The following is a 26,709-nucleotide window of genomic DNA, read 5'->3' as shown; positions in this document are numbered from 1 at the left end:
TGTACAGTCAGATTCAGATTATACAGATGACTTCTACAGTTATAGCCCGAGTGGCTTAAAAAAAAAAAAAAAAAAAAAAGCAAGCCTGATTGGCTTTTACCGTTATTTTTCTTTAGGAACAAATGTCAGGTCCTATATGGCACATTCAAAACACAATACATCATTCATCGTATTTGTAGTTTACCTCTCTTAAATGTTTCTTCAATTAACAACTGATCTTTTGAAAATATTTGTACAGGGGCATGTCTAATGTCAGTTATCAATTTGTTCAACAGGCTTGCAACTCTGAATAGAAGTTCGTTAAATAAAATCTAAGAAAAACTTTATCAGTATACTTCATGTGGTATCACTTAAAGCCTGAACCGGACTATAAATGGCGGGCGATTTGAATCAAGCCAGTTTCTCACCAGAGTCTGACACTGTGACGTCGGTGAAGGTTTATTCAAAATAAAAGCCTAATAAAGCTACGGTTTGGCTTCATTTATGGCAGAGAGCGAGATTTGCCTAGCAGCTTCCAATCTAGACCTGAATTGACTTTGGAAAGTACAAAATGTGTCAGCTACACGTAATACAAAATTTGAATGCAGAGAAAAGGGGCGGAGCTAGAGCCGTTTGTGTTTGCGCTAGACGTGTCTGTCAGATAAAAATAGCACCAGCACGTGGTACTGTCCAGTGAGAATTGGAAAGCATGCAGACAGCCCCTCGACGTTGGCAACCGTAAACGACCACATTGTTTGTAAAACATGCAAACGGAGAGAAATATGACGATCTACTAACCTACCGGACACGTGCTCGCGCTTTTTATAGATAAACTCCGCCCCTTTCCCTTTTATGGATAGGCTCTAGTGCGCATGCGCAACCGAAACCTTGCTCTCGGGAGTTAAGACTTTAAGTGGAGAAAAAATTGGAGAATGAAATGTCATGTGTCTGCTTTGAAATCTTGTAAATGCTCCAGTTGTCTCCCACAACTCTAAAATTTTGTAAACGCAGCAGTTGTCTCCCACAACTCTTTGAAATCTCATAGATGCACTAGTTGAATTCCAGAACTCACCTACAATACTTTTTAGATAGGGTAAATACAGGCATATGAGTCCTTTTCACTTGCATAATTACCTTTTTTGTCTGTGACTAATGTTCTTTTCCATCCTCTTTCCAGTGTCACTGTATGTCTGGGCTACCATATTGGAGGTGTAGTTCTGTTTATTTCTCTTGGTCACAACACATTTCTCTCAACACATTGCTGCAGTGCAGGACCCCCCCCCCCACCCCCACCCCTGCCTTCAGGTATATTTGTTTTCCTATCCAAGTTGATTTTTCCACAAATTCTGCCAGGGGCAACACTTTTGTTGCCATGGGTTATTTACATGAGCTAAGTGCAAGCTACACAGGACATCAGTTTATTGTCTCATCCAACAGCATCCAAACCACTAATCCAGGTCTAGGGGAGGGGGGATGGCCCTGCACAGACAAGTGGAAGCACCACGCCCCCCGATCCGATCTCTGTCACAGGTGGCTGGATGAGTGTGAAATTGATATGCTCCAGTGTTTGTCGTCAGGCTCTATGCAGACTCTCTTTTGTAAATGTGCTGTGCTCAACTGTGGCGTCAGAGATCGGAATAGGCATCTGTCAATACTGAAAGTTGGGTTGGGTTCTAGAATCTGCCTAGGCCCCGTGGGGTGCAGGGTCAATGCCCCGCTGGCAGGACCGGAAATAGGATTTTTTTTTTTTTTTTTTTTTTTAATGAGGCAAATTCTGGCATCACTCATTCTCCCTCTCTCTTTGAAAAATCTTTTTAACAAGACTATGCACTATAAAATACCCCAAAGTTTTCTCAACTGATTTGTGCGATTCATGTGAATTTCCTGTGGGCCTCTCCAAAATATGAACATTTCCATATAAATGTGGAAGATTTCCATCTCTGGGCATGCTCACTCCTTGCCATGTTGATAATGTTTAAAGCAACTGGATCTGTTGTTTACTTGTAAGAAATTATAGTTTTAAACATTTATTTAAAAAAACCCAAAATACAACAAAAAACAGTTCAGTCGGTATGACAGAATGATTAGGCTCCCCCATCAACTCAGTTTAGAACAGCTGAAAAATGAGCTGGGAGAGGAAGTGACTTCTGGCTCCTGGGAAAAATCTGTAGTTTTTAATGTTATTCCAATGATGGGCCAGGCTTGGAGAATATTTTCCCGGTCAGTTTTAAAATGGTCTGAGCGTTGTTTGTGTGTGGAGAGAAAAGATCTCACAAACTTTGTGACCGGTTTCAATGTGCTTGTACCAATGGACACACTGCTGAATTTCTGTTTAAGACGCACCTTGACAATCATGAAACTGAACGCACAGATCTTAAAATACCTAAATCCAAGAGCTGTAGAATAATGTCAGCTGGTAGTGGGTGATGGGCTGCCTGGTGAAGGTACGCTTCAGTTTTCAGTTTTAATTTTTCAAAGTGGTGTCACTGTGTTCCGACAAATTCATATATACTATCCATCACATTCCTGACCAGCTGCAAAACCCAACATGCTTAGTTAGGCCCTGAGTGTGTACATATCAGTTAATCAATCTGTCGATCTATCAGTCTCTTCCTCTCTCTAAATATGTATATACGTATATATATTTGTGTACCTGTCAGAGAGGATTTCTTCTGAATATTTTGCCAGAGGACACCTTTCATGTTGTCATGGATTAATTTTTGGTGTGCCAGTGTGTGCTGCACATGAGACCTCAGTTTCTTGTTTCATTAATGACTGGATGCTCACTCTGATTTTCCAGCCAAACTCTGGATTCAGGGTGAGACCAGGATTCAAACCCAGACCCTCTCAGACACTGTACTGGCAGATAAACATCTTAACCATTCTGGCATCTTCCTCCTGGTGAAGGTATGGCTGTGTAACATCCACATCTGTGCCACGTTTTTCTGGATACCCTGGTGCAGATAAAACCAACTGGCTTCACATTCTGCAGGATAACAGTCCCCTTGTTTGACTACTTGATGCTTTAAAATGAGGCATGGTGAGTTCGTGAATCAAGCCATTAAATCTTTTCCCCAAACTGTGAATCGTCACACACTGATTATGTGTCCCATAGCATTTACTCTTGGTCAGCATGATTTAGACAAAAACACATCAAAGTATTAACAATAGTGAGCTATATATCAGTTCCACATCTCTACACTCATTTGGTTTGCAATGCACTGTACAATGAAATTCATTTTTAACCAGGCAAACAGTTGAAATCAAAATGTCCCACAGCTTTTCACAGCCACCAGGTCAGTGAATTCATGTCCACTGTGTCCAGGACTCGGCCATGGAAGGTGAGGACAAATCCTTCCAAACTTTCAACCTTCCCCAACCAAAGTCAGGTATCCATTCACTCCTGGGTGGAGTGAGGAAAACTGGAGTTAAGTGACTTTGCCAAGGATACAACACTATGGCGAAATTGGGCCTTGAACCCTGATCACTGGTGAACGCTGGATCACAAGTCCAGAGTCTAACCAATTCTGCAGCGGCGCCTCCAACAGTCAAGGCAGAGTGATGAAACACACAAGCACCAATACAGGAAATACACAATCCTGTGGATCTAAAGGCATGCACAATACGCAAGTATGAACAAACACATTGTTCTATCAAAGGGCGAAGGAATTCTGAAAACCTGGAGAAACAGATGGTGATACTTTTCAGGGCTGTTCTAAACGCTGCCTGAATGTAGGAGAGCCAAGCAGGAGACACAAACCTGGGGTAGGCTTCCAAGGCCTGATCAGCATGTTTTGTTTGGTTGATGCTAAGGACAGGCGTCTGCTCCTTGTGTGTGTGTGTGTGTGTGTGTGTGTGTGTGTGTGTGTGTGTGCTGTGTAACCTACACGGATCAATCCCCATTTCATACCTTGAAACTGAAACAGCATGGGAAAACACATGCATGACAGGTTCTTGGGTTTGACTGGCAGGTCGAGATACTACCTTTGGATACATATTCAACACAATTCCCAGACAAACCATGCCAATAATCAACAGTCATCCAAATTACAATGTGTATTTACAAATACAAATATCACTCAGTCCAAACTTTTGAACTGCAGGTTAACTGAGACATCCAAACAAGAACACTGATAGGGCTGCTTATAGGAAAAAAACAAACAAACAACAGCAACAAAACATGAGGAGTCCATTCTTAAACACAGAAAAAACACATTCTGAAACACAGCAAAAACACATTCTTAAACACATCAATAACACATTCTCTAACACATCAATAATAGATTCTCAAACACAGCAATAACACATTCTTAAACATGGCAATAGCACATTCTTAAACAAGGCAATAACACATTCTCAAACACGAAGGCTGAAAAAAAAGTGGCTGACAATGGGTGTCGTAACAACATTTGAAATTCAACTTCATAAGAAAAGAAACAAACAAAACTCAAACAAACAACTCCACCTCTTCCAACTGTCATTAATTCTGAACACTACCAAAAAATTATCGGCTCTAACCTACAGTTGTTGATTTTTTGTTTTTGTTTTTGATTTTCTTTTAAAACTGAGGTGAAAAATCAGCGACAACAAAAATTCAGGAAGCAGAACTGTCAAGAGCTAAAAGAGACGAATGTTTCACCGCACTGATTTTATCAAGAGGTAACCCCTTAACTGATCAAGTTTAACTGTGTGAGGACACTGCAAGCACAGAGCATACGTCACTGTAAGCGTGGGTGTCACGCTGTGCCGGTGTATGCTGTACGTCCAAGTACCTTGCTCCTTCTGTTTCACTCAGCAAAGCAGAAAAGTTGTCTACTGGGCAAGAAGTCTTCACTGGGATGGTGGTGAAGTGTGTGTGGGTGTGTGACAGTGAGTGACAGAGGGATGGTGGTGAAGTGTGTGTGGGTGTGTGACAGTGACAGAGGGATGGTGGTGAAGTGTGTGTGGGTGTGTGACAGTGACTGACAGAGGGATGGTGGTGAAGTGTGTGTGGGTGTGTGACAGTGACAGGGGGGTGGTGGTGAAGTGTGTGTGGGTGTGTGACAGTGACAGAGGGATGGTGGTGAAGTGTGTGTGGGTGTGTGACAGTGACAGAGGGATGGTGGTGAAGTGTGTGTGGGTGTGTGACAGTGAGTGACAGAGGGATGGTGGTGAAGTGTGTGTGGGTGTGTGACAGTGACAGAGGGGTGGTGGTGAAGTGTGTGTGGGTGTGTGACAGTGACAGAGGGATGGTGGTGAAGTGTGTGTGGGTGTGTGACAGTGACAGGGGGGTGGTGGTGAAGTGTGTGTGGGTCTGTGACAGTGAGTGACAGAGGGGTGGTGGTGAAGTGTGTGTGGGTGTGTGACAGTGACAGAGGGATGGTGGTGAAGTGTGTGTGGGTGTGTGACAGTGAGTGACAGAGGGATGGTGGTGAAGTGTGTGTGGGTGTGTGACAGTGACAGAGGGGTGGTGGTGAAGTGTGTGTGGGTGTGTGACAGTGACAGAGGGGTGGTGGTGAAGTGTGTGTGGGTGTGTGACAGTGACAGAGGGATGGTGGTGAAGTGTGTGTGGGTGTGTGACAGTGAGTGACAGAGGGATGGTGGTGAAGTGTGTGTGGGTGTGTGACAGTGACAGGGGGGTGGTGGTGAAGTGTGTGTGGGTGTGTGACAGTGACAGAGGGATGGTGGTGAAGTGTGTGTGGGTGTGTGACAGTGACAGGGGGGTGGTGGTGAAGTGTGTGTGGGTGTGTGACAGTGACAGAGGGGTGGTGGTGAAGTGTGTGTGGGTGTGTGACAGTGAGTGACAGGGGGAGGTGTTTTGTGACATTTTCTCTCTTTCAACGTCTCACCTGTCTCTGTTGTTTTTGCTGCTCTCTCTTTCTCTCTCTGTATGTACGTGTTGTGAACAAACTGATGGGAGTATGTTAAATCAAGTGCTGGTGTGCAAACGTGTGGCTGCGTGCATGTGTGAATGTGTCTGCTTTGTGTAAAAACTGTATTCAATCTCAAAAATTCTTTTAAAAGTCTGTTACAGTTCAGTTCAGTTACTCAAGGAGGCATCACTGTGCTCGGACAAATCAATATACGCTACACCTCATCTGCTCACATCCAGCGTAACCCAACATGCTTAGTCAGACCTTGAGAAAAAATACAAGAGATGAAAGAAATTTAAACAAATTTAGGGGAAAAAAGTTACTTTAATAATAATAAAAAAAATAAACATGTAAGTATTACACCAGAAAGTACTGATAACAGGAATGCATGCAGCATGGTAATATATCCCTCTTTATAAAAGAATGTGTCAGCAGTGAAAGGGTTAACAACGGACGACAGTTGGAGGGCTGGAGAGGTTGGGGGGCATGGGATTGTTGGCAGACAAGCAGATGCAAGATGCAGGGGACGGCCATCGGCTCTGTTACCAAAGCTGCACCACACCAGCGCTGAAGTCCCCCTCTCCAGCACCTGCGACAGCCTGCTGTTCACCTTTTGTGTAGGTCCTGTATGGCGTCCCTCCTTATTCGGGAGATGCCGCTGCAACGCAAAGTAAACACATGTTGTTTCCACCAAACACAAAGTCAACACGCTCCGTTCACACCAAACACGGTCATTCTGTGTTGTTTGCAAAAACACACCATGGTCGTTCTGTGTTGTTAAAGCAACACAACATGGTCGCTTTGTAAACAGCAACACAACATGGTTGTTTTGTGTTGATACAGCAACACAACATGGTCATTTTATGTTGTTAATGGTAACACATGGTCGCTTTATAAGCAGCAACACAACATGGTCATTTTATGTTGTTAATGGCAACACATGGTCGTTTTATAAACAGCAACACAACATGGTTGATTTGTGCTGGTAACAGTGACACAACATGGTCATCAGCATTTGTTATTCACTCCAAACATTGTCAGTCTGTGTTCTTTAAAATAACACAACATGGCCATTTTGTGTTCTTTACAGCAACACAAGGTCAACATGCATTGTTTACAGTGAAGCAACATGGTCAGTCTGTGTTTTTCACTGCAAAACAACATGGTCACTTTGCTTTGTTTACAGCAACACATCAACAACACAACAAAGTCAATTCAAATTGTTTACTACAGCAAAACAAGGTCAATTTGGTTTTGTTTTTGTTTTTTGCAACAGTCAGTTCACGTTTTCATCAACACAACATGGTCAATTCATGTTTTTTGCAATAACACAAGGTGAATTTATTTTGTTTTCAACTACCCAACAAAGTCAATTAATGTTGTTTAAAACAAAAAGGTCAACTCATGTCGTTCACAACACAAGGTCAATTCAAGTTGTTTACAAAAACACAACCCCACCCCAATCAACATTACAAAATGAAGAATCAACAGGATCGCTGTCCTGACTGTCAGACCATAAAACATGACTGTTTTCTCAGTGCCTGAAGGGGTTGCCCACTAGTCAAGGGGGTCAACAATCAAATCAGTTTGGGCATCCATCTGTACAATGCACTTGTACACAGTTTCAATTTCTCAAAGAGGAGTCAGTGCGTTTGGACAAATCTATATATGCTACACCACATCCGCTGGACAGACCATCAGCATGACCCCATGCTAAAGTAAGGTCCTGTGTGCATGCATATCATATTTGTGTACACAGATAGATCAAAAAGTTCTCTCGGCCTGACCTAGGAGCAATAGCACTACTGTAAAACATGAGCACAACTATAAACTAGAATCTCTTCAAAGGTTATTCACAAAGTTATAAGTATCTGTACATATTTGTTTGCAGGTACAGGTCTTTGAAAGTTGCCAAAGGTAGCGAAAAAGCAGAAATGGACAAAAAGAAGTCTGTGAAGTTATCAAGCATTTGCAGAAAAAAGGCATGACACCCAAGACCATCCATGAAGACATGGTCAAGACACTTGGTGACAACTCCCCTTCTTATCCACCTCCATGAAGACATGGTCAAGACACTTGGTGACAACTCCCCTTCTTATCCACCTCCATGAAGACAAGGTCAAGACACTTGGTGACAACCCCCCTTCTTATCCACCTCCATGAAGACATGGTCAAGACACTTGGTGACAACTCCCCTTCTTATCCACCTCCATGAAGACAAGGTCAAGACACTTGGTGACAACTCCCCTTCTTATCCACCTCCATGAAGACATGGTCAAGACACTTGGTGACAACTCCCCTTCTTATCCACCAATCAAGAAGTGGGCTGCTGACTTCAAGCAGGACAGGGAGGGCACATAACATGACCCACAGTCGGGCCCCCAAATCCTCAACCACTGATGATCCAGCGGGAGCCATTCACTGCATGGTCATGGATGACAGGCCTTTGTTTGTCTGTTGCACAAACACCCAACACTATGGGCATCAGCTAGAGTTCAGTGCAGACAATTTTGACCGACATCTTAGAGGGATTGAAGCTGTCTGCAAGATAGGTGCCCAGAATGCTGATGCCAGATCAGAAACTGGCCAGACTTGAAACTTCAAGGGATCTTCTGGATCGTTTCCAGGCTGAGCCAGCTAATTTGTTCTGGAGAACTGTCACCAAAGATTAATCGTGTGTTCACCATTTTGAGCCTGAATCAAGAACGCAAAGCCAGCAATGGAAGCACCTTGGTTCTCCCCTCCATAGAAATTCAAACAGGTGGCATCTGCTGGAAAGGTCATGGTTTTGTTTTCTGGGATTGCGAGGCAATCACAATAAATGACTACCTGCAGAAGGGCCGCACCATCACAGGAGACTACCATGCCTCAGAATTGCATCAACATAAAGAAGACATCAAAGAAAAATGCCGAGGGAAGCTCCAAGCGGGGGTCCTTTTGCTGCGGGACAATGCACCAGTTCACACTGCACAAGTGGCAGTGGCTGAGGCTGCCAGCTGTGGGTTTCATCTTTTGCTCCATTCCCACTTACTCCCCAGGCCGGGTCACACAGAACGACGATGGAGACAAAGGTGAAAGGTCAGTCTATGAATGTCAGTCACACAGCCCGATGACAGAGAAAGGGAACAGGTCGCCCAGTGAACAACACAGTCACACTGAATGACAGAGAGAAAGGGAACAGGTCGCCCAGTGAACAACACAGTCACACTGAATGACAGAGAGAAAGGGAACAGGTCACCCAGTGAACAACACAGTCACACTGAATGACAGAGAGAAAGGGAACAGGTCGCCCAGTGAACAACACAGTCACACTGAATGACAGAGAGAAAGGGAACAGGTCACCCAGTGAACAACACAGTCACACTGAATGACAGAGAGAAAGGGAACAGGTCGCCCAGTGAACAACACAGTCACAGTGAATGACAGAGAGAAAGGGAACAGGTCGCCCAGTGAACAACACAGTCACACTGAATGACAGAGAGAAAGGGAACAGGTCACCCAGTGAACAACACAGTCACACTGAATGACAGAGAGAAAGGGAACAGGTCACCCAGTGAACAACACAGTCACAGTGAATGACAGAGAGAAAGGGAAAAGGTCGCCCAGTGAACAACAGAGTCACACAGAATGACAGAGAGAAAGGGAACAGGTCGCCCAGTGAACAACACAGTCACACTGAATGACAGAGAGAAAGGGAACAGGTCGCCCAGTGAACAACACAGTCACACTGAATGACAGAGAGAAAGGGAACAGGTCGCCCAGTGAACAACACAGTCACACTGAATGACAGAGAGAAAGGGAACAGGTCGCCCAGTGAACAACACAGTCACATTGAATGACAGAGAGAAAGGGAACAGGTCGCCCAGTGAACAACACAGTCACACTGAATGACAGAGAGAAAGGGAACAGGTCGCCCAGTGAACAACACAGTCACACTGAATGACAGAGAGAAAGGGAACAGGTCACCCAGTGAACAACACAGTCTGATTTATTTTTCCTATCCAAGTGGATTTTTCTACAGAATTTTGCCAGGAATAACCCTTTTGTTGCCGTGGGTTCTTTTACATGTGCTAAGTGCATGCTGCACACGGGACTTCAGTTTATCATCTCATCCAAATGACTAGCGTCCAGACCACCACTCAAGGTCTAGTGGAGGGGGGAGAAAATATCGGTGGCTGAGCCGTGATTCGAACCAGCGCGCTCAGATTCTCTCTCGCTTCCTAGGCGGATGCGTTACCTCTAGGCCATCACTCCACATTTATCATCTCATCTGAATGACTATATGCTCAGACTGATTTTCCAGTCAAACCTAGCAGATAAGTGCCCTAACCGTTGTGCCACTTTCCTCACCCTAACACACAACACACCACAAGTCTAAAACCATGGCCAGTGTCAGCGTCAATGTATTCAAAACAACCACGGTCCTGCGCACACATCACACGTTTGGTTCAACTGACAGATCACACTGTTTGTCAGAGACAGACAGACAGACAGACAGACACAGAGAGAGGCAGACAGACAGACAGACAGACAGAGGAAAGAGAACGCAAAGAAAAGGAGACCAACTGATCCACGGGACACAGAAAAAGAGAGAAACCAGAGACAATGAACTTAAAGGTTAAAGGTCACACAGAACGACAATGGAGACAAAGGTGAAAGGTCAGTCTATGAATGTCAGTCACACAGCCCGATGACAGAGAGAAAGGGAACAGGTCACCCAGTGAACAACACAGTCACACTGAATGACAGAGAGAAAGGGAACAGGTCGCCCAGTGAACAACACAGTCACACTGAATGACAGAAAGGGAACAGGTCACCCAGTGAACAACACAGTCACACTGAATGACAGAGAGAAAGGGAACAGGTCACCCAGTGAACAACACAGTCACAGTGAATGACAGAAAGGGAACAGGTCACCCAGTGAACAACACAGTCACACTGAATGACAGAGAGAAAGGGAACAGGTCGCCCAGTGAACAACACAGTCACACTGAATGACAGAGAGAAAGGGAACAGGTCGCCCAGTGAACAACACAGTCACACTGAATGACAGAGAGAAAGGGAACAGGTCGCCCAGTGAACAACACAGTCACATTGAATGACAGAGAGAAAGGGAACAGGTCGCCCAGTGAACAACACAGTCACACTGAATGACAGAGAGAAAGGGAACAGGTCACCCAGTGAACAACACAGTCACACTGAATGACAGAGAGAAAGGGAACAGGTCACCCAGTGAACAACACAGTCACACTGAATGACAGAGAGAAAGGGAACAGGTCACCCAGTGAACAACACAGTCACACTGAATGACAGAGAGAAAGGGAACAGGTCGCCCAGTGAACAACACAGTCACATTGAATGACAGAGAGAAAGGGAACAGGTCGCCCAGTGAACAACACAGTCACACTGAATGACAGAGAGAAAGGGAACAGGTCACCCAGTGAACAACACAGTCACACTGAATGACAGAGAGAAAGGGAACAGGTCACCCAGTGAACAACACAGTCACACTGAATGACAGAGAGAAAGGGAACAGGTCACCCAGTGAACAACACAGTCACACTGAATGACAGAGAGAAAGGGAACAGGTCACCCAGTGAACAACACAGTCACACTGAATGACAGAGAGAAAGGGAACAGGTCACCCAGTGAACAACACAGTCACATTGAATGACAGAGAGAAAGGGAACAGGTCGCCCAGTGAACAACACAGTCACACTGAATGACAGAGAGAAAGGGAACAGGTCACCCAGTGAACAACACAGTCACACTGAATGACAGAGAGAAAGGGAACAGGTCGCCCAGTGAACAACACAGTCACAGTGAATGACAGAAAGGGAAAAGGTCGCCCAGTGAACAACACAGTCACACTGAATGACAGAGAGAAAGGGAACAGGTCGCCCAGTGAACAACACAGTCACACTGAATGACAGAGAGAAAGGGAACAGGTCGCCCAGTGAACAACACAGTCACACTGAATGACAGAGAGAAAGGGAACAGGTCACCCAGTGAACAACACAGTCACAGTGAATGACAGAAAGGGAAAAGGTCGCCCAGTGAACAACACAGTCACACTGAATGACAGAGAGAAAGGGAACAGGTCGCCCAGTGAACAACACAGTCACACTGAATGACAGAGAGAAAGGGAACAGGTCGCCCAGTGAACAACACAGTCACACTGAATGACAGAGAGAAAGGGAACAGGTCGCCCAGTGAACAACACAGTCACACTGAATGACAGAGAGAAAGGGAACAGGTCGCCCAGTGAACAACACAGTCACACTGAATGACAGAGAGAAAGGGAACAGGTCGCCCAGTGAACAACACAGTCACACTGAATGACAGAGAGAAAGGGAAAATTCGCCCAGTGAACAACACAGTCACACTGAATGACAGAGAGAAAGGGAAAATTCGCCCAGTGAACAACACAGTCACACTGAATGACAGAGAGAAAGGGAAAAGGTCACCCAGTGAACAACACAGTCACAGTGAATGACAGAGAGAAAGGGAACAGGTCACCCAGTGAACAACACAGTCACACTGAATGACAGAGAGAAAGGGAACAGGTCGCCCAGTGAACAACACAGTCACACTGAATGACAGAGAGAAAGGGAACAGGTCGCCCAGTGAACAACACAGTCACACTGAATGACAGAGAGAAAGGGAAAAGGTCGCCCAGTGAACAACACAGTCACACTGAATGACAGAGAGAAAGGGAAAAGGTCACCCAGTGAACAACACAGTCACACTGAATGACAGAGAGAAAGGGAAAAGGTCGCCCAGTGAACAACACAGTCACAGTGAATGACAGAGAGAAAGGGAACAGGTCGCCCAGTGAACAACACAGTCACACTGAATGACAGAGAGAAAGGGAACAGGTCGCCCAGTGAACAACACAGTCACACTGAATGACAGAGAGAAAGGGAACAGGTCACCCTGTGAACAACACAGTCACAGTGAATGACAGAAAGGGAACAGGTCGCCCAGTGAACAACACAGTCACACTGAATGACAGAGAGAAAGGGAACAGGTCGCCCAGTGAACAACACAGTCACACTGAATGACAGAGAGAAAGGGAACAGGTCACCCAGTGAACAACACAGTCACACTGAATGACAGAGAGAAATGGAAAAGGTCGCCCAGTGAACAACACAGTCACACTGAATGACAGAAAGGGAAAAGGTCACCCTGTGAACAACACAGTCACACTGAATGACAGAGAGAAAGGGAAAAGGTCGCCCAGTGAACAACACAGTCACAGTGAATGACAGAGAGAAAGGGAACAGGTCGCCCAGTGAACAACACAGTCACACTGAATGACAGAGAGAAAGGGAACAGGTCGCCCAGTGAACAACACAGTCACACTGAATGACAGAGAGAAAGGGAACAGGTCGCCCAGTGAACAACACAGTCACACTGAATGACAGAGAGAAATGGAAAAGGTCGCCCAGTGAACAACACAGTCACACTGAATGACAGACAGAAAGATCAAACTATGAATGTCACTATCACTGGGAGCAGTGATGGAGAGAAAGGTGAAAGGTCACACACAACGAATGTCAAAGTCACACAGAGCGACGACAGAGACTGAGGTGAAAGGTCACACAACAAACGTCACAGTCATATGGCGTCCACTCACTTGTCGTCCTTGTTCACCTTCCACACGTAGTCGGTCATGTTTGATCGCCCAAGGCGTTCCACAAAGTCTTCGTCGTGGGTGATCACCACCAGCTGGAAGCTGCGGCCCTTGCGCATCTCTATGATTCTGAGAAACACAGAAGTCAGGGGTTCACTTGGTTTCAGAATCTGCAGGCAGACACATGCACATCACACATACATCATGGATGAGGCTCTCACAGGAGGAAGATTTAAAGCATGGCCGTTAACTTCTGCACCTGTGAGTTGTTGTTTTTCTCATGGATTTTCAACCCTATCCTTGTCACCAAATGTGACTGAAACACAGGAAACAAACCACAAAGGCCCTGCTTTAATTTCCTCATGCGAGTAAGAGTCTCAAGGGAGATCATCCAACAAACACGTTGTGCATGTTATTGTTGTGAGTGGGTTCTATCTTCGATACAGCTGTTTTCAAGGTGGTGAGAAGGACAGCGAGAAGGACAGAAGGGGAGGATAGAGGGTGGTGAGAAGGACAGGAGGGGGAGGAAAGGGAGTGAAAACAGAAGGTGGTGAGAAGGACAGGTGGTGAGAAGGACAGGAGGGGGAGGATAGAGGGTGGTGAGAAGGACAGGAGGGGGAGGAAAGGGAGTGAAAACAGAAGGTGGTGAGAAGGATAGGTGGTGAGAAGGACAGGAGGGGGAGGATAGAGGGTGGTGAGAAGGACAGGAGGGGGAGGATAGAGGGTGGTGAGAAGGACAGGAGGGGGAGGATAGAGGGTGGTGAGAAGGACAGGAGGGGGAGGGAAGGTAGTGAAAACAGAAGGTGGTGAGAAGGACAGGAGGTGAGAAGGACAGGAGGTGAGAAGGACAGGTGGTGAGAGGGGAAGGAAAGGGAGTGAAAACAGAAGGTGGTGAGAAGGACAGGAGGTGAGAAGGACAGGTGGTGAGAAGGACAGGAGGTGAGAAGGACAGGTGGTGAGAAGGACAGGAGGGGGAGGAAAGGGAGTGAAAACCCCACAAGGGTCGTCTCAGAGAGGTTTTCCATTTCAGTCTTGAAGTACAATGCTTGACAGCGCACAACAGTATGTGACGATGCACGACTTCTGCAAAAAATACATGAGCGCTATTTAATAAAACATACAAAAAAGTATTCCAAAAACAATATAATAACTTAACTATTTTTGTAGTGAAACATATGTAATATAACTAAAAGGAAGATATAGAGAACTATTTTTGTAGTGAAACATATGTAATATAACTAAAAGGAAGATATAGAGACAATACAAATATAACACTTTATCACTTGAATGAACTGATCTATGATAATGACAAAGACAATCGAGTGGAAATGAATACCAAACAATTCCAGAAATTCAGTAACCCAATTCACAACCACAATAAATACAAAATGTTTGGTAAATAATGAAGAACCAAACACCTATCTAACATTAACACCAAAGATATCCTCACCTCATCAGTGTGACAAAAGGCCAGAAACTGAAACACTAGGACCCACCCCGTCCAACTGATTCTCACACTCTGGCTTACAATTCCCGTGATGGGATCAGTCGAGTTATCCAGAACTCTACTCACTGACACTGAGGTACGATGATTCCAGTAAAATCATACTCACAAGAAACATGCAGTTGAATCCCCAAGCATCACAAGCAACAACACACACGTGCAGTCTCAAACACACAATCATTCAAAGTACTACAAAAAATACAGGCTACTACACACATTTGTCTGGGACAGAGGGACAGAAAGGCGAAAGCTTCAATTTCAAAATGTTTACTTTGGGACTCTCTCCCTTTCTTTTGACCTCTCTGGGCACTGTGTGTGTGTGTGGAAGTGTGTGAACATCCACGTAAAAGTGAGAATTTATGTGTTCAGTATAGTAACAGGCTCTGTCACTTTTCATAATGAAGTTAAAAAAAAATTTAAAAAAAAAAAAAAAGTTTCAGTCCTGTTTGTCTTCTTTTACATTTTCTGTCTTACACATTTTTTTTTTTTTTTTTTTTTTTTAAAGGTACGTTTCTTTACATAATCTTGTACAAAACAGCTGCAAACATTTTATGGAAACTACCACAACACAAATGTTTCTGTTAATTATCTTACACAAAACTAACATTTCATGGAAACTACACTGATACAACATTTCTCTACATAATCTTGCACAAAACAGCTCTCAAACATTTTTTTTTGTTTTGAAACAACACACAGCACAATACTTCTGTACATCCTCCTCCACAAAACAGCTGGAATCATTTTATTGAAACTACACCCACAAACGTTCTGTCTGTATATTATCCAGCACAAAACGGCTGCAAACATTTTATGGAAACTAAACCCAACACAACAAAGAACAGATCTTCACAGCAACACCACTGGCACCTACAACACTGGCACCTTGTAGAATTCCCTGCTTCAGACTTTTGTCTGTCACAGGTGACTGACGAGAGTTTGGTTTAACCTGGGACCTAGCAAACAAAAGTGACTAAGGAGACTTCAATTCTTTCCTGGGACTTAGCGATAACCAAACACAGGTGACTGATGAGTTCAGTTCTTACCTGGGATTTAGTGAACACAGGTGACTGACGACTTTGCTTATTAGCTGGGACTTAGTGAACACAAGTGACTAACAAGAGTTCAGTTCTTTCCTGGGTTTTAGTGAACACAGGTGACTGACGAGAGTTTGGTTCTTACCTGGGGTTTAGCAAACACAGGTGACTAATGTGAGTTTGGTTCTTACCTGGTACTTAGTGAACGCAGGTGACTAAGGAGTTTGGTTCTTATCTGGGAGTTAGTGAACACAAGATGACTGACAAGAGTTTGGTTCTTACCTGGTACTTAAAGAACATAGGTGAATGACGAGAGTTTGGTTCTCACCTGGGAGTTTGTGAACACAGGTGACTGACTTGAGTTCAGTTCTTACCTGGGAGTTAGTGAACTCAGGTGACTGACGAGTTTGGTTCTTATCTGGGAGTTAGTAAACACAGGTGACTGACGAGAGTTTGGTTCTCACCTGGGACTTAGAAAACACAGGTGACTAATGACAGTTCAATTTTTACCTGGTACTTAGCAAACACAGGTGACTAACAAGTTTGGTTCTTACCTGGGACTTAGCAAACACAAGTGACTAACAAGAGTTTGATTCTTTCCGAGACTTAGCGAACACAGGTGATTAATGCGAGTTCAGTTCTCACCTGGGACTTAGTGAACACAGGTGACTGACGAGAATTTGGTTCTTACCTGGGACTTAGTGAACATAGGTGACTGACAAGAGTGGTTCTTACCTGGGACTTAGTGAACACAGGTGACTGACGAGAGTTTGGTTCTTACCTGGGACTTAGTGAACACAGGTGACTGATGAGAGTTTGGTTCTTACCTGGGACTTAGTGAACACAGGTGACTGATGAGAGCTTGGTTCTTACCTGGGACTTAGTGAACACAGGTGACTGACATGAGTTTGGTGCTCACCTGATCAAAGCATGAGCCAGACTCTCAATGTTCTCCCTGTCCAGGTTCGTGGTGGGTTCATCCAGGGCGATCACGCCACAGTTCATGCAGAACGTCTCCGCCAGCGCCAGTCGGATGATGATGGAGGCCAGAACCTGTCCATCAAACCCACTTCTCCTGTCACCCCATTGAAAAAACGCAACTGAAGGGAACTCTGCAGTCCTGATAACCCAACTCTCAACATTCGTCTCATTTCTCCCAGAATAAACCTTTCTTGCTCTTGCATACGAGAATGACTGGATTTCATCATTTCTGACAACATACCCACATGACCTGAAATCAGGTCTCACACAATCTGTATTGTAATAGGAATGTGGCAGAAGGGACAAGACCTTAATCTGCTAATACAGTGTCTGTGAAGGTCTGGGTTCCAGACAACTAGCACACACACTCAAACCGTGATTGTGTGATGTTTTTGTATTTGTATTTCTTTTTATCACGACAGATTTCTCTGTGTGAAATTCGGGCTGCTCTCCCCAGGGAGAGCACGTCGCTACACTACAGCGCCACTCATTTTTTTGTATTTTTTCCTGCGTGCAGTTTTATTTGCTTTTCCTATCGAAATGGATTTTTCTACAGAATTTTGCCAGGAACAATCCTTTTGTTGCCGTGGGATCTTTTACGTGCGCTAAGTGCATGCTGCACACGGGACCTCGGTTTATCGTCTCATCCGAATGACTAGCGTCCAGACCACCACTCAAGGTCTAGTGGAGGGAGAGAAAATATCTGCGGCTGAGCCGTGATTTGAACCAGCGAGCTCAGATTCTCTTGTTTCCTAGGCGGACGCGTTACCTCTAGGCCATCACTCCACATAATAACAATTTCCAGAATGTGGGGGACATTATTTACACTGCATGAGCCCCTGACACCCTGACTGTGGAGAGATGGAATTTCACACAGCCTAATTTGTTGTGACAAAAAACGAAATACAATGTGTTTATTCATTTATCTTTTGTTAATTTCATTTTATGTTAATTCATTCTGCTTTGTTTTATTTTTTGGTGAAGCGGTGGCCTGGTGGTCATGTGTCTGCCAAGGAAGTGAGTGAATCTCAGCACATGGGATCAAATTCCACACTCCACAAATTTTCTCTCCACCCCATTGGACCTTCAGAGTGGTCTGGATGCTAGTCAAATGGATGAGATGATAAACCGAGGTCCTGTGTGCAGCATGCACTTAGAGCACGTAAAGAACTAACTGCACTGTAGCAATGTGCTTTACAGGAGAAGAGCGGCCCAAATTTCACACAGAGAAATCTGTTGTGGGGAGAGAAAATAAGAAAAAAAAAGAAAGAAAGAAAAAAAAAAAGGAACATAAATACAATACAGCGCTGGTGGCAGGGCAGAGGGGTGCGTGGCGTAAGAATGATAATAATAATCATAATGATAATAATACTAATACTAAAATAGAGGTTTACATAGCGCGGTTCCCCGCTTTCAAGAGCAGGCTCACCATGCTTTATAGTAAAACCAGATATGTAACATTTCAAAGGTATAATAATCAAAATGCGATTCACCACCCAAATATCATTCACTGCACTAAAAAGGTACATCACACATCCACACACAAGCACACCACTAATAAATCTACCTAAAAGCTAAAAACGACACAGAGAATCAATAGAGGTAAACAATCAACAAACAACAAAAGAGTAACATTTTGATGAACTACACATTGTACACACAACATAAAATTCATCTACTTGAGCTAAATAATACATCGCAGTGTGTATTCTTCTTCTTTGTTTGTGGGCTGCAACTCTGACGTTCACTCCCATGTACACGAGTGGGATTTTACATGTATGACTATTTTTTACCCCGCCATGTTGGCAGCCATACTCCGTTTTCCGGGGTGTGCATACTGGGTATGTTTTTGTTTCCACAACCCATCGAACGCTGACATGGATCTTTAATGTGTGTATTTGATCTTCTGCTTGTGTACACACACAAAGGGGTTTCAGGCAATAAGCGGGTCTGCACATATGTTGACCTGGGAGATTGGAAAGATCTCCACCATCTACCCACCAGGCGCCATTTCTGAGATTCAACCCGGGACCCTCAGATTGAGTGTCCAATGCTTTAACCTCTCGACTTCAGTGTGTACTGAGCGCTCACCTTCTGTCCAGCACTGCAGCGCCCCCGCATGTCCAGAGAGGTGTCTCCCTTGAGCATCACCACCCGGTAGTTGTACGTCCGCCGTTTCACCAGGCCCCCCTCGTCGTCGTCAGACCGGATCTCGATCGTGTCGATGTCTGAAGTTCAAACCCCAGTTTACACCAAATGTACACATAGCAAAAACTGCACAAAATAACTGGTGGCCCGAGTTAAAACAGATTTGTGTCATGTCTGCAGTTCAAACCCCAGTTTACATCAAATGAACAGATAGCTAAAACTGCACAAGCTAGATGGCGCCCCAGGCTAAAACAGATTTGTGTCGATGTCTAAAGTTCAAACCCCAGTTTACACCAAATGAACAGATAGCTAAAACTGCACAAGCTAGATGGCACCCAGGCTAAAAGAGATTTGTGTCTATGTCTGAAGTTCAAACCCCAGTTTACACCAAATGAACAGATAGCAAAAACTGCACAAGGTAACTGGCGGCCAGGGCTAAAACAGGTCTGTGTTGATGTATGAAGTTCAAACCTCAGTTATTACCAAAGGAACAGACAGCAAAAACTGCACAAGATAACTGGCCCCCCGGTTAAAACAGATCTGTGTCGATGTCTGAAGTTCAAACCCCAGTTTACACCAAATGAACAGACAGCTAAAACTGCATAAGATAACTGGTGCCCCAGGCTAGAACAGATTTGTGCCGAATTATGAAGTTCAAACCCCAATTAATTTCAATGAACAGATAACGACAACTGCACAAGACAACTGGTGCCCCTAGTTCAGATCCAATCAAATCACTGTTAAATACAGACCAATAGCTCAAGACTGTTCATGCCTCATACTTTAGAAAAAAGTTCAAATTCTGTGTCGGTCTTTTTCCTTTATGATTATTATCACATTTTATATATAAAAATTATAATGACATTCAAAAAGTTTATAAAAAGAAAAGTTCCATATCAAGTGAACGAAGAAGAGAATGGATACAATGACAAATTCTGATCATTTGCAAATCTAACGCACATTCAGCAGAGGAATAACACACTAACACATGATGTGCTCTCATAAAGAACTCAGTTCTGTGTGTAAACGGTATCAAATCTAACGCACATTCAGCAGAGGAATAACACACTAACACATGATGTGCTCTCATAAAGATCTCAGTTCTGTGTGTAAACGGTATCAAATCTAACACACATTCAGCAGAGGAATAACACACTAACACATGATGTGCTCTCATAAAGAACTCAGTTCTGTGTGTAAATGGTATCAAATCCACAAAGGAATCAGACCCTGCTTGAGTCTGGTTATCCTGATGATGGTTATATGTGTAGCGTATATGGATTTGTCCGAACGCAGTGACGCCTCCTTGAGCTACTGAATCTGAAACTGGTTACATGCTGCAAGGTACATTGACAGGAAATCAAATCAGATTATGGTGCTTACAGCCTCGCTGACCACTAAAACCATTTACATCAACAGGAAGGGGGTAGGGTCGTGCTATAGAAGTGGGTATAGAAAAAACCCAAGATTTTAGCTTGAAACCTCCATTTTGGTTTTTTTTTTTTTAATTTTAAAAATAAATAAATTAAAAAAATATATATACTATGAAACCCTTCAGATGAAAGCTTCAAGCAAAATTCTTCCCTCCCCCACCCCACTCCTTGCAACGAAGGTTCTATTCTTCCGTAAGTTTACAACATATTTCTTCATCTTGCACAATGGAAGGATAAATTTCATTCAATAATTGGGGCAATGAATAATACTGAAGACAAACATTTAAGCATTGTAAATGCATCACTGTTTCCATGTATACAGGACAAAAGACTTTTCAAATTACTTTTCCATACATGTATACTATAAAAGTATATAAACACTGCACAAAAGAGACAAGGGTTCTTTCAAAAGTAAGACCAATGGACACAGATCGTTTTCTTTTCAATCGCCAAAGACGTGGAACAAGCTCCCTGATAACCTCTGTCATTCTGATTCCCTCGCATCTTTTAAATCTTGTCTCAGAACTCACCTTTTTCCTCAGCAATAAGTTCAATTGTGGCAGGTCCACTTCCTTTGCGTTAGCTGTGCTTGACTATGTATGTATACATATGTATGTATACATAACGACATGCATGTACATGAATGTGTATTGTGTGCGCGTGCGTTTATGTAAATTTGTGCCTGCCTATGTGTGCGTATGTGTTAGGGTAGCTGTTAGATACACATGTATTGTTAAAATGTATGTACGCAGAGAGTGTGTGTGTGTGTGTGTGTGTGTGTGTGTGTGTATGTGTGTGTGTGTGTGTGTGTGTGTGTGTGTGTGTGTAGTCATATTTTGGTGTGTGTATGTAACATAAATGTAATGTTTTATGTAAACAAAGCATTTTTGTAAAGCACCTAGAGCAGATTTCTGGATAGTGTGCTATATAAGTATCCATTATTATTATTATACTAAAGTAGAAACACTGCACAAAAGAGACAAGGATTCTTTCACTGTTGGTTCTTTTGCTCTCTCTCTCCTCAAACCACACACACACCTCTCAAGCACCCCAACCGGTCAAGCCCAAATACGGTTTACAGTCAGCTTTTGTGTTGTAATATTGTGTTACAGTGTTCGTAGGTATGCGGGTGGGAGGGGGTGTGTGTGGGTGTATGTGAAAGTTTATGTTTAAAACGACATGAAAGTGGAGGATTACAACATAATTACACTTGGTTGTTGAGTTATTGTAAATATTTTAGCACCAGCATTACACCCATAAAATAAACATTCTAGAATTTTCTTTTTTCTTTTCCACAAAAGCGTTTTTTGTTTTTGTTTTTTCTTTCTAAAAATCTAAGTTATCTTCCCCTGATTGGGAGTCATCCTGTCAACACTGACCATATGATAATTATATTCTCCGTTCATTTTCCTTTAAGAAAACATATTTTCACATATTTTTGAGTATCATTCTAATTTTTGTGATTTGTTTTCAGAGGTTGGTGATTATTTTTGCAAAAAAATGACACAGTTCTAGAAGTCAAAGGGTTAAATGGTTTTGAATCATCACCGATTCCACACAGGAATCAGACCCCTGCAGCAGTCTGCACCAGTGGGTCACAGCGCAGCATGTGTAACTATATGGTTTTCTTCTTCTTCATTGTTTGTGGGCTGCAACTGCCACATTCACTTGCATGAACATGAGTGGGCTTTTACGTGTATGACCATTTTTCACCCCGCAGCCATACTCCATTTTCGGGGGTGTGCATGCTGGGTATGTTATTGTTTCCATAAACCACCCAAACAGAAAAATCTTTACCCTTTACCCACCAGGCGCCATTACCAAGATTCGAACCCGGGACCCTCAGATTGAAAGTCCGACGCTTTAACCACTCGGCTACTGCACCCGCCTGTATGGTTTTCAGTCCCCACTGACCTTTTCCCCGATAAGTGTTCCTCCAGAGTTCCCGAATGATCTGGTTGATCTCCTTCATCTTCTGGGCGTGGTAGTTCATGATGGCCCGGTCCATGGCCTTGTAGTACTTGTTCAGGTCCAAGTTCACCAGCTCTGTCGTCTGCCGGCATGAAACACTATCCTACTGCACTGCTCTGCTGCATAGACATTGTCTTGGTGGAGAGAGAGAGACAGAGAGAGAGAGAGAGAGACAGAGACAGAGTAGGAGAGAGAGAGTGGGTGAGAGAGAGATGTGTGTGCATGTGTTTGTGTGTGTGCTTGTGCTTGTGTGTGTGTGTGTGTGTGTGTGTGTCTGTGTGTGCGTGTGTGTGTGTGTACCAGTCTCAGTCTTTTCCCAGTGTGTCTCACAGCTTTTCCTCACAATCACCAATATTGTCAACTCATCTGTTCTCACTGGAACATTTCCATCCAATTTAAAAACTACAATCGTCCGGCCTCTTCTGAAGAAACCCAACCTTGACGCCAACATTTTGAAAAACTATCAACTGGTTTCTAATCTTCCTTTCATGTCCAAACTCCTTGAAAAAGCTGTCCTGAAGCAGCTCAACAACCACCTATGTTTCAACAATCTCATCCACCCATTTCAGTCTGCCTATCGCGCTGACCACAGCACCAAAACCACTCTCCTCCACATTCTGAATAATCTACATAATCTACTGATAGCGTCCAACTCAGGAAAAATTTCCCTTCTCACTCTTCTCGACTTGTCAGCCGAATTTGACACGATAGACCATTCAATTCTTCTTTCCCGTCTTCATTTTACATTTGGTATCAAAGGTACTGTTCTAAACTGGTTCAAATCTTATCTCAGTGATTGATTCCAGTCTGTCACTGTTGATCATTTCCAATCTGAACCTCTTAAAATCGAACACAGAGTCCCACAGGGATTTGTTTTAGGCCCAGTGCTCTTCACACTGTACACTGCTCCTCTCGCTGAAATTATCAATCGCCATAATATCAGTCATCATTCTTATGCTGATGATACTCAAATTCAGAAGAGTGATACCCCTGAAAAATTGTTGTCGCTCTTGCAAGAAACATCCAACTGCTTCCTGGACATTCAAAACTGGATGACTCTAAATAAGTTACAATTGAATGTGGACAAAACTGAAGCAATGATCATAGGAACTAAACAAAAACTGTCTTCCATCACAATTGACACAATCAAACTTGGCAGTACATCCATCCCTCTTTCCAGCTCAGTCAGGAACCTCGGTGTTGTCCTTGACAATGTCCTTGACAATACATTGTCCATGCAAAAATTTATCAGTCAGACATGTCAGTCCTGTTACTGTCAACTGCAGCGCATCAGTTCTGTCTGGAAATATCTGTCCACTGACGCAACATCTAGACTTGTCGTTTCTCTCATTTTCTCTCGCTGTGACTACTGTAACTCCCTATTGTCTGGTTTGCCTGCTTCATCCATTCAGTCCCTTCAGCACATACAGAACTCTGCTGCCCGACTCGTCCTCAGAAAGAAAAGATCTGAGCACATTACTCCTCTTTTACAACATCTCCACTGGCTCCCTGTCTCACACCGAATAAAGTACAAGATCAGCACTCCATGTTATAGATGCATTCACAAAACTGCCCCTTCCTATCTCTGCGGTTGCCTTCACCTCTACACTCCATCTCGCTCACTACGATCGGCTTCGGATTCACTCTGTTTACGCATACCCAGATTCAAACACTCGACTGTTGGCGGCCATTCTTTCTCTGTCTCTGGACCTTGCGATTGGAATGAACTTCCTCTTTCGCTTCGTCAAATCTCCACACTCAGCTTTCAAGTCTGGCCTTAAAACCCACCTCTTCCCAAAATAGCCTCCTTTTCCTGCCTCTTCCTTGTCTTTAGTTTTCTACAGTTTTAGAGTTATGCATGTGTGTGAATGACTGGTGCGAAAGCGCTTTGATCTGTCTCTGCACAAGATTCAGTGCTATATAAATACCATTATTATTATTATGTGTGTGTGTGTGTATTTGTGTGTGTGTGTGTATCTATGTGTGTCTGTGTGTGTGTTTGAGTGTGAGAAATGCTGTAAATTTCTCTTCTGTCAACACTATCAATCAGACAGACAGACAGACCAACAGACAGACAGACAAGACAAGCAACAAAGCCTGCAGCAGGGTGTACCAAGCTGTGCTGTCTCTTCACTGACCCTCAAGTCGATCATTTTCTCCCGGTACTTCTTGCCAGCGTCACGGAACATGTCAGACTTCAGCTCCTGCTTGGTTTTCCGAATCTGGTCGTCATAGCCTTGCTGCCGGCCTGTGGCTCTGTTCAGCTGCACACAGTCACGTGTTTCTTTCTTCATTTATTCGTCGATACATTTGAGTGTTTACTTATCTTTGTTGCTTTTAGCCCAGCACGGCCGCACAGGGCCACACCAAGCAAACATAAACCAGTGTAAAGGTAACACCTTGAAGGAACACACCAATGTAAAAGATAACATCTTGAAGGAAAAACCCAGTGTAAAAGGTAAAACCTTGAAGGATCAAACCAACGTAAGAGGTAACATCTTGAAGGAACACCCCAATGTAAAAGATAACATCTTGAAGGAAAAACCCAGTGTAAAAGGTAAAACCTTGAAGGAACAAACCAACGTAAAAGGTAACATCTTGAAGGAACAAACCAACGTAAAAGATAACATCTTGAAGGAACAAAGCAATGTAAAAGCTCACATCTTGAAGGAACAAACCAATGTAAAAGGTAACATCTTGAAGGATTAAAGCAATGTAAAAGCTAACATCTTGAAAGAATTAACCAGTGTAAAAGGTAACACCTTGAAGGAATAAACCAATGTAAAGGTAACATCTAGAAGGAACAAACCAATGTAATGGTAACATCTAGAAGGAACAAACCAATGTAATAGGTAACATCTTGAAGGAATAAACCAATGTAAAAGGTAACATCTTGAAGGAATAAAGTAATGTAAAGGTAACATTTGAAGGAATTAACCAATATTAAAGGTGATGTCTTCAAGGAATTAACTAATGTAAAAGGTAACATCTAGAAGGAATAAACCAATGTAAAGGTAACATCTTGAAAGAATTAACCAATGTAAAAGGTAACATCTTAAAGGAATAAACCAATGTAAAAGGTAACATCTTGAAGGAACAAACTAATGTAAAAGGTAACATCTTGAAGGAATAAACCAATGTAAAAGGTAACATCTTTAAGGAACAAACCAATGTGAAGGTGATGTCTTAAAGGAATAAACCATTGTGAAGGTGATGTCTTCAAGGAATAAACCATTGTAAGGGTAACACCTTGTGGAAATAAACCTTTGTGAATGAGACACCTTGAATGAATAAAACAGTCTAAAGGTAACAACATCCAGGCATGAACCAACCCAGCGAAGAAGCAGAACCTCTCAACCCCAAACTTTTTATTAAAATGCCATTTTCAAATAAAATGTATCCTTGAAGGGGCAGACAGAAGCATAACTCTTTAAATCCTACAGAAATAAAACTCTTGAAGCAGTCGACTTTTTTTTTTCTGTCCTGTCATCTGCACCATTTCAGTGGCATTGCTCTCACGCCGCTCATTCTAAGTTCCCCAAACACAGCCACGCCCGGCTTCGTCTGTCACACTCCCAATGTCGGCACTCCACAGAGAACCATCACCGTTTGGGCACCAGGAGGCCACACACCAGAGGAGGCCCTGCACTGCTGCTGAATCACTTTGGTGGTGTTCAGTGGTGCCTGTTCTGGTTTAACGTACTTCAGACGCCACCTACTAAGCCCCCTAATGACAACAATAATGGCTTAGTCGCAGAGCGTCCCTCCCAGAGTGCCGCCACATCCCTCCAACAACAGCCCCCGATGAATCTGCCAACACTGAAGGCATTGACTGGACTCATCCCAAGCACGGAAGTGGAGGGGTATTGAAACTGAGGTCACCATGACAGCAGGGCATGAAAGGCCACAGACTTTGGGACATTTTTGTTTATATTGGTAATGAAGAAGAAGGAGGAGGAGGAGGAGGAGGAGGATGTTGCTATGGAGGTCCATTTTGGTTTGGGACTTCGTGACAAGGCTGTACTCTGTGCTTCCTTTCATGATATTACGGCATCAACCAGGCCCGAGAGATACATACACTTGCAGTGTTGGTCAGGTAATTAGAGCAACACACCCAAAGATGCATCCATGAAGTGGATGACACTCGACTGTGTGATCCCAGTCTCCC

The 26,709-nt window shown here is 43.6% G+C and overlaps 1 protein-coding gene across 2 annotated transcripts in view; it reads right to left on the bottom strand.

Annotated features, from left to right (window-relative positions):
• Window positions 1-5,265: 5,265 nt before the first annotated feature.
• The window catches only part of LOC143283662 (DNA repair protein RAD50-like), a 102,995-nt gene continuing 81,551 nt past the window's right edge, over window positions 5,266-26,709 (bottom strand). The window contains exons 33-38 of one of the 2 annotated variants that reach the window (XM_076589879.1): window positions 24,680-24,805; window positions 22,485-22,623; window positions 19,081-19,217; window positions 16,928-17,061; window positions 13,471-13,596; window positions 5,266-6,489 (exon numbers count right to left, since the gene is read on the bottom strand). In XM_076589879.1, the coding sequence (XP_076445994.1) occupies window positions 6,438-6,489; window positions 13,471-13,596; window positions 16,928-17,061; window positions 19,081-19,217; window positions 22,485-22,623; window positions 24,680-24,805 (714 nt within the window). In that variant the 3' untranslated portion in view covers window positions 5,266-6,437. The remainder of the gene's footprint in view (window positions 6,490-13,470; window positions 13,597-16,927; window positions 17,062-19,080; window positions 19,218-22,484; window positions 22,624-24,679; window positions 24,806-26,709) is intronic. The other variant, XM_076589878.1, reaches the window with a different exon arrangement.

This window comes from Babylonia areolata, chromosome 7 (genome assembly GCF_041734735.1).
Source record: "Babylonia areolata isolate BAREFJ2019XMU chromosome 7, ASM4173473v1, whole genome shotgun sequence".
NCBI classification, from domain to species: Eukaryota; Metazoa; Mollusca; class Gastropoda; order Neogastropoda; family Buccinidae; genus Babylonia; species Babylonia areolata.
This window is presented reverse-complemented; position numbering and strand designations above follow the sequence as displayed.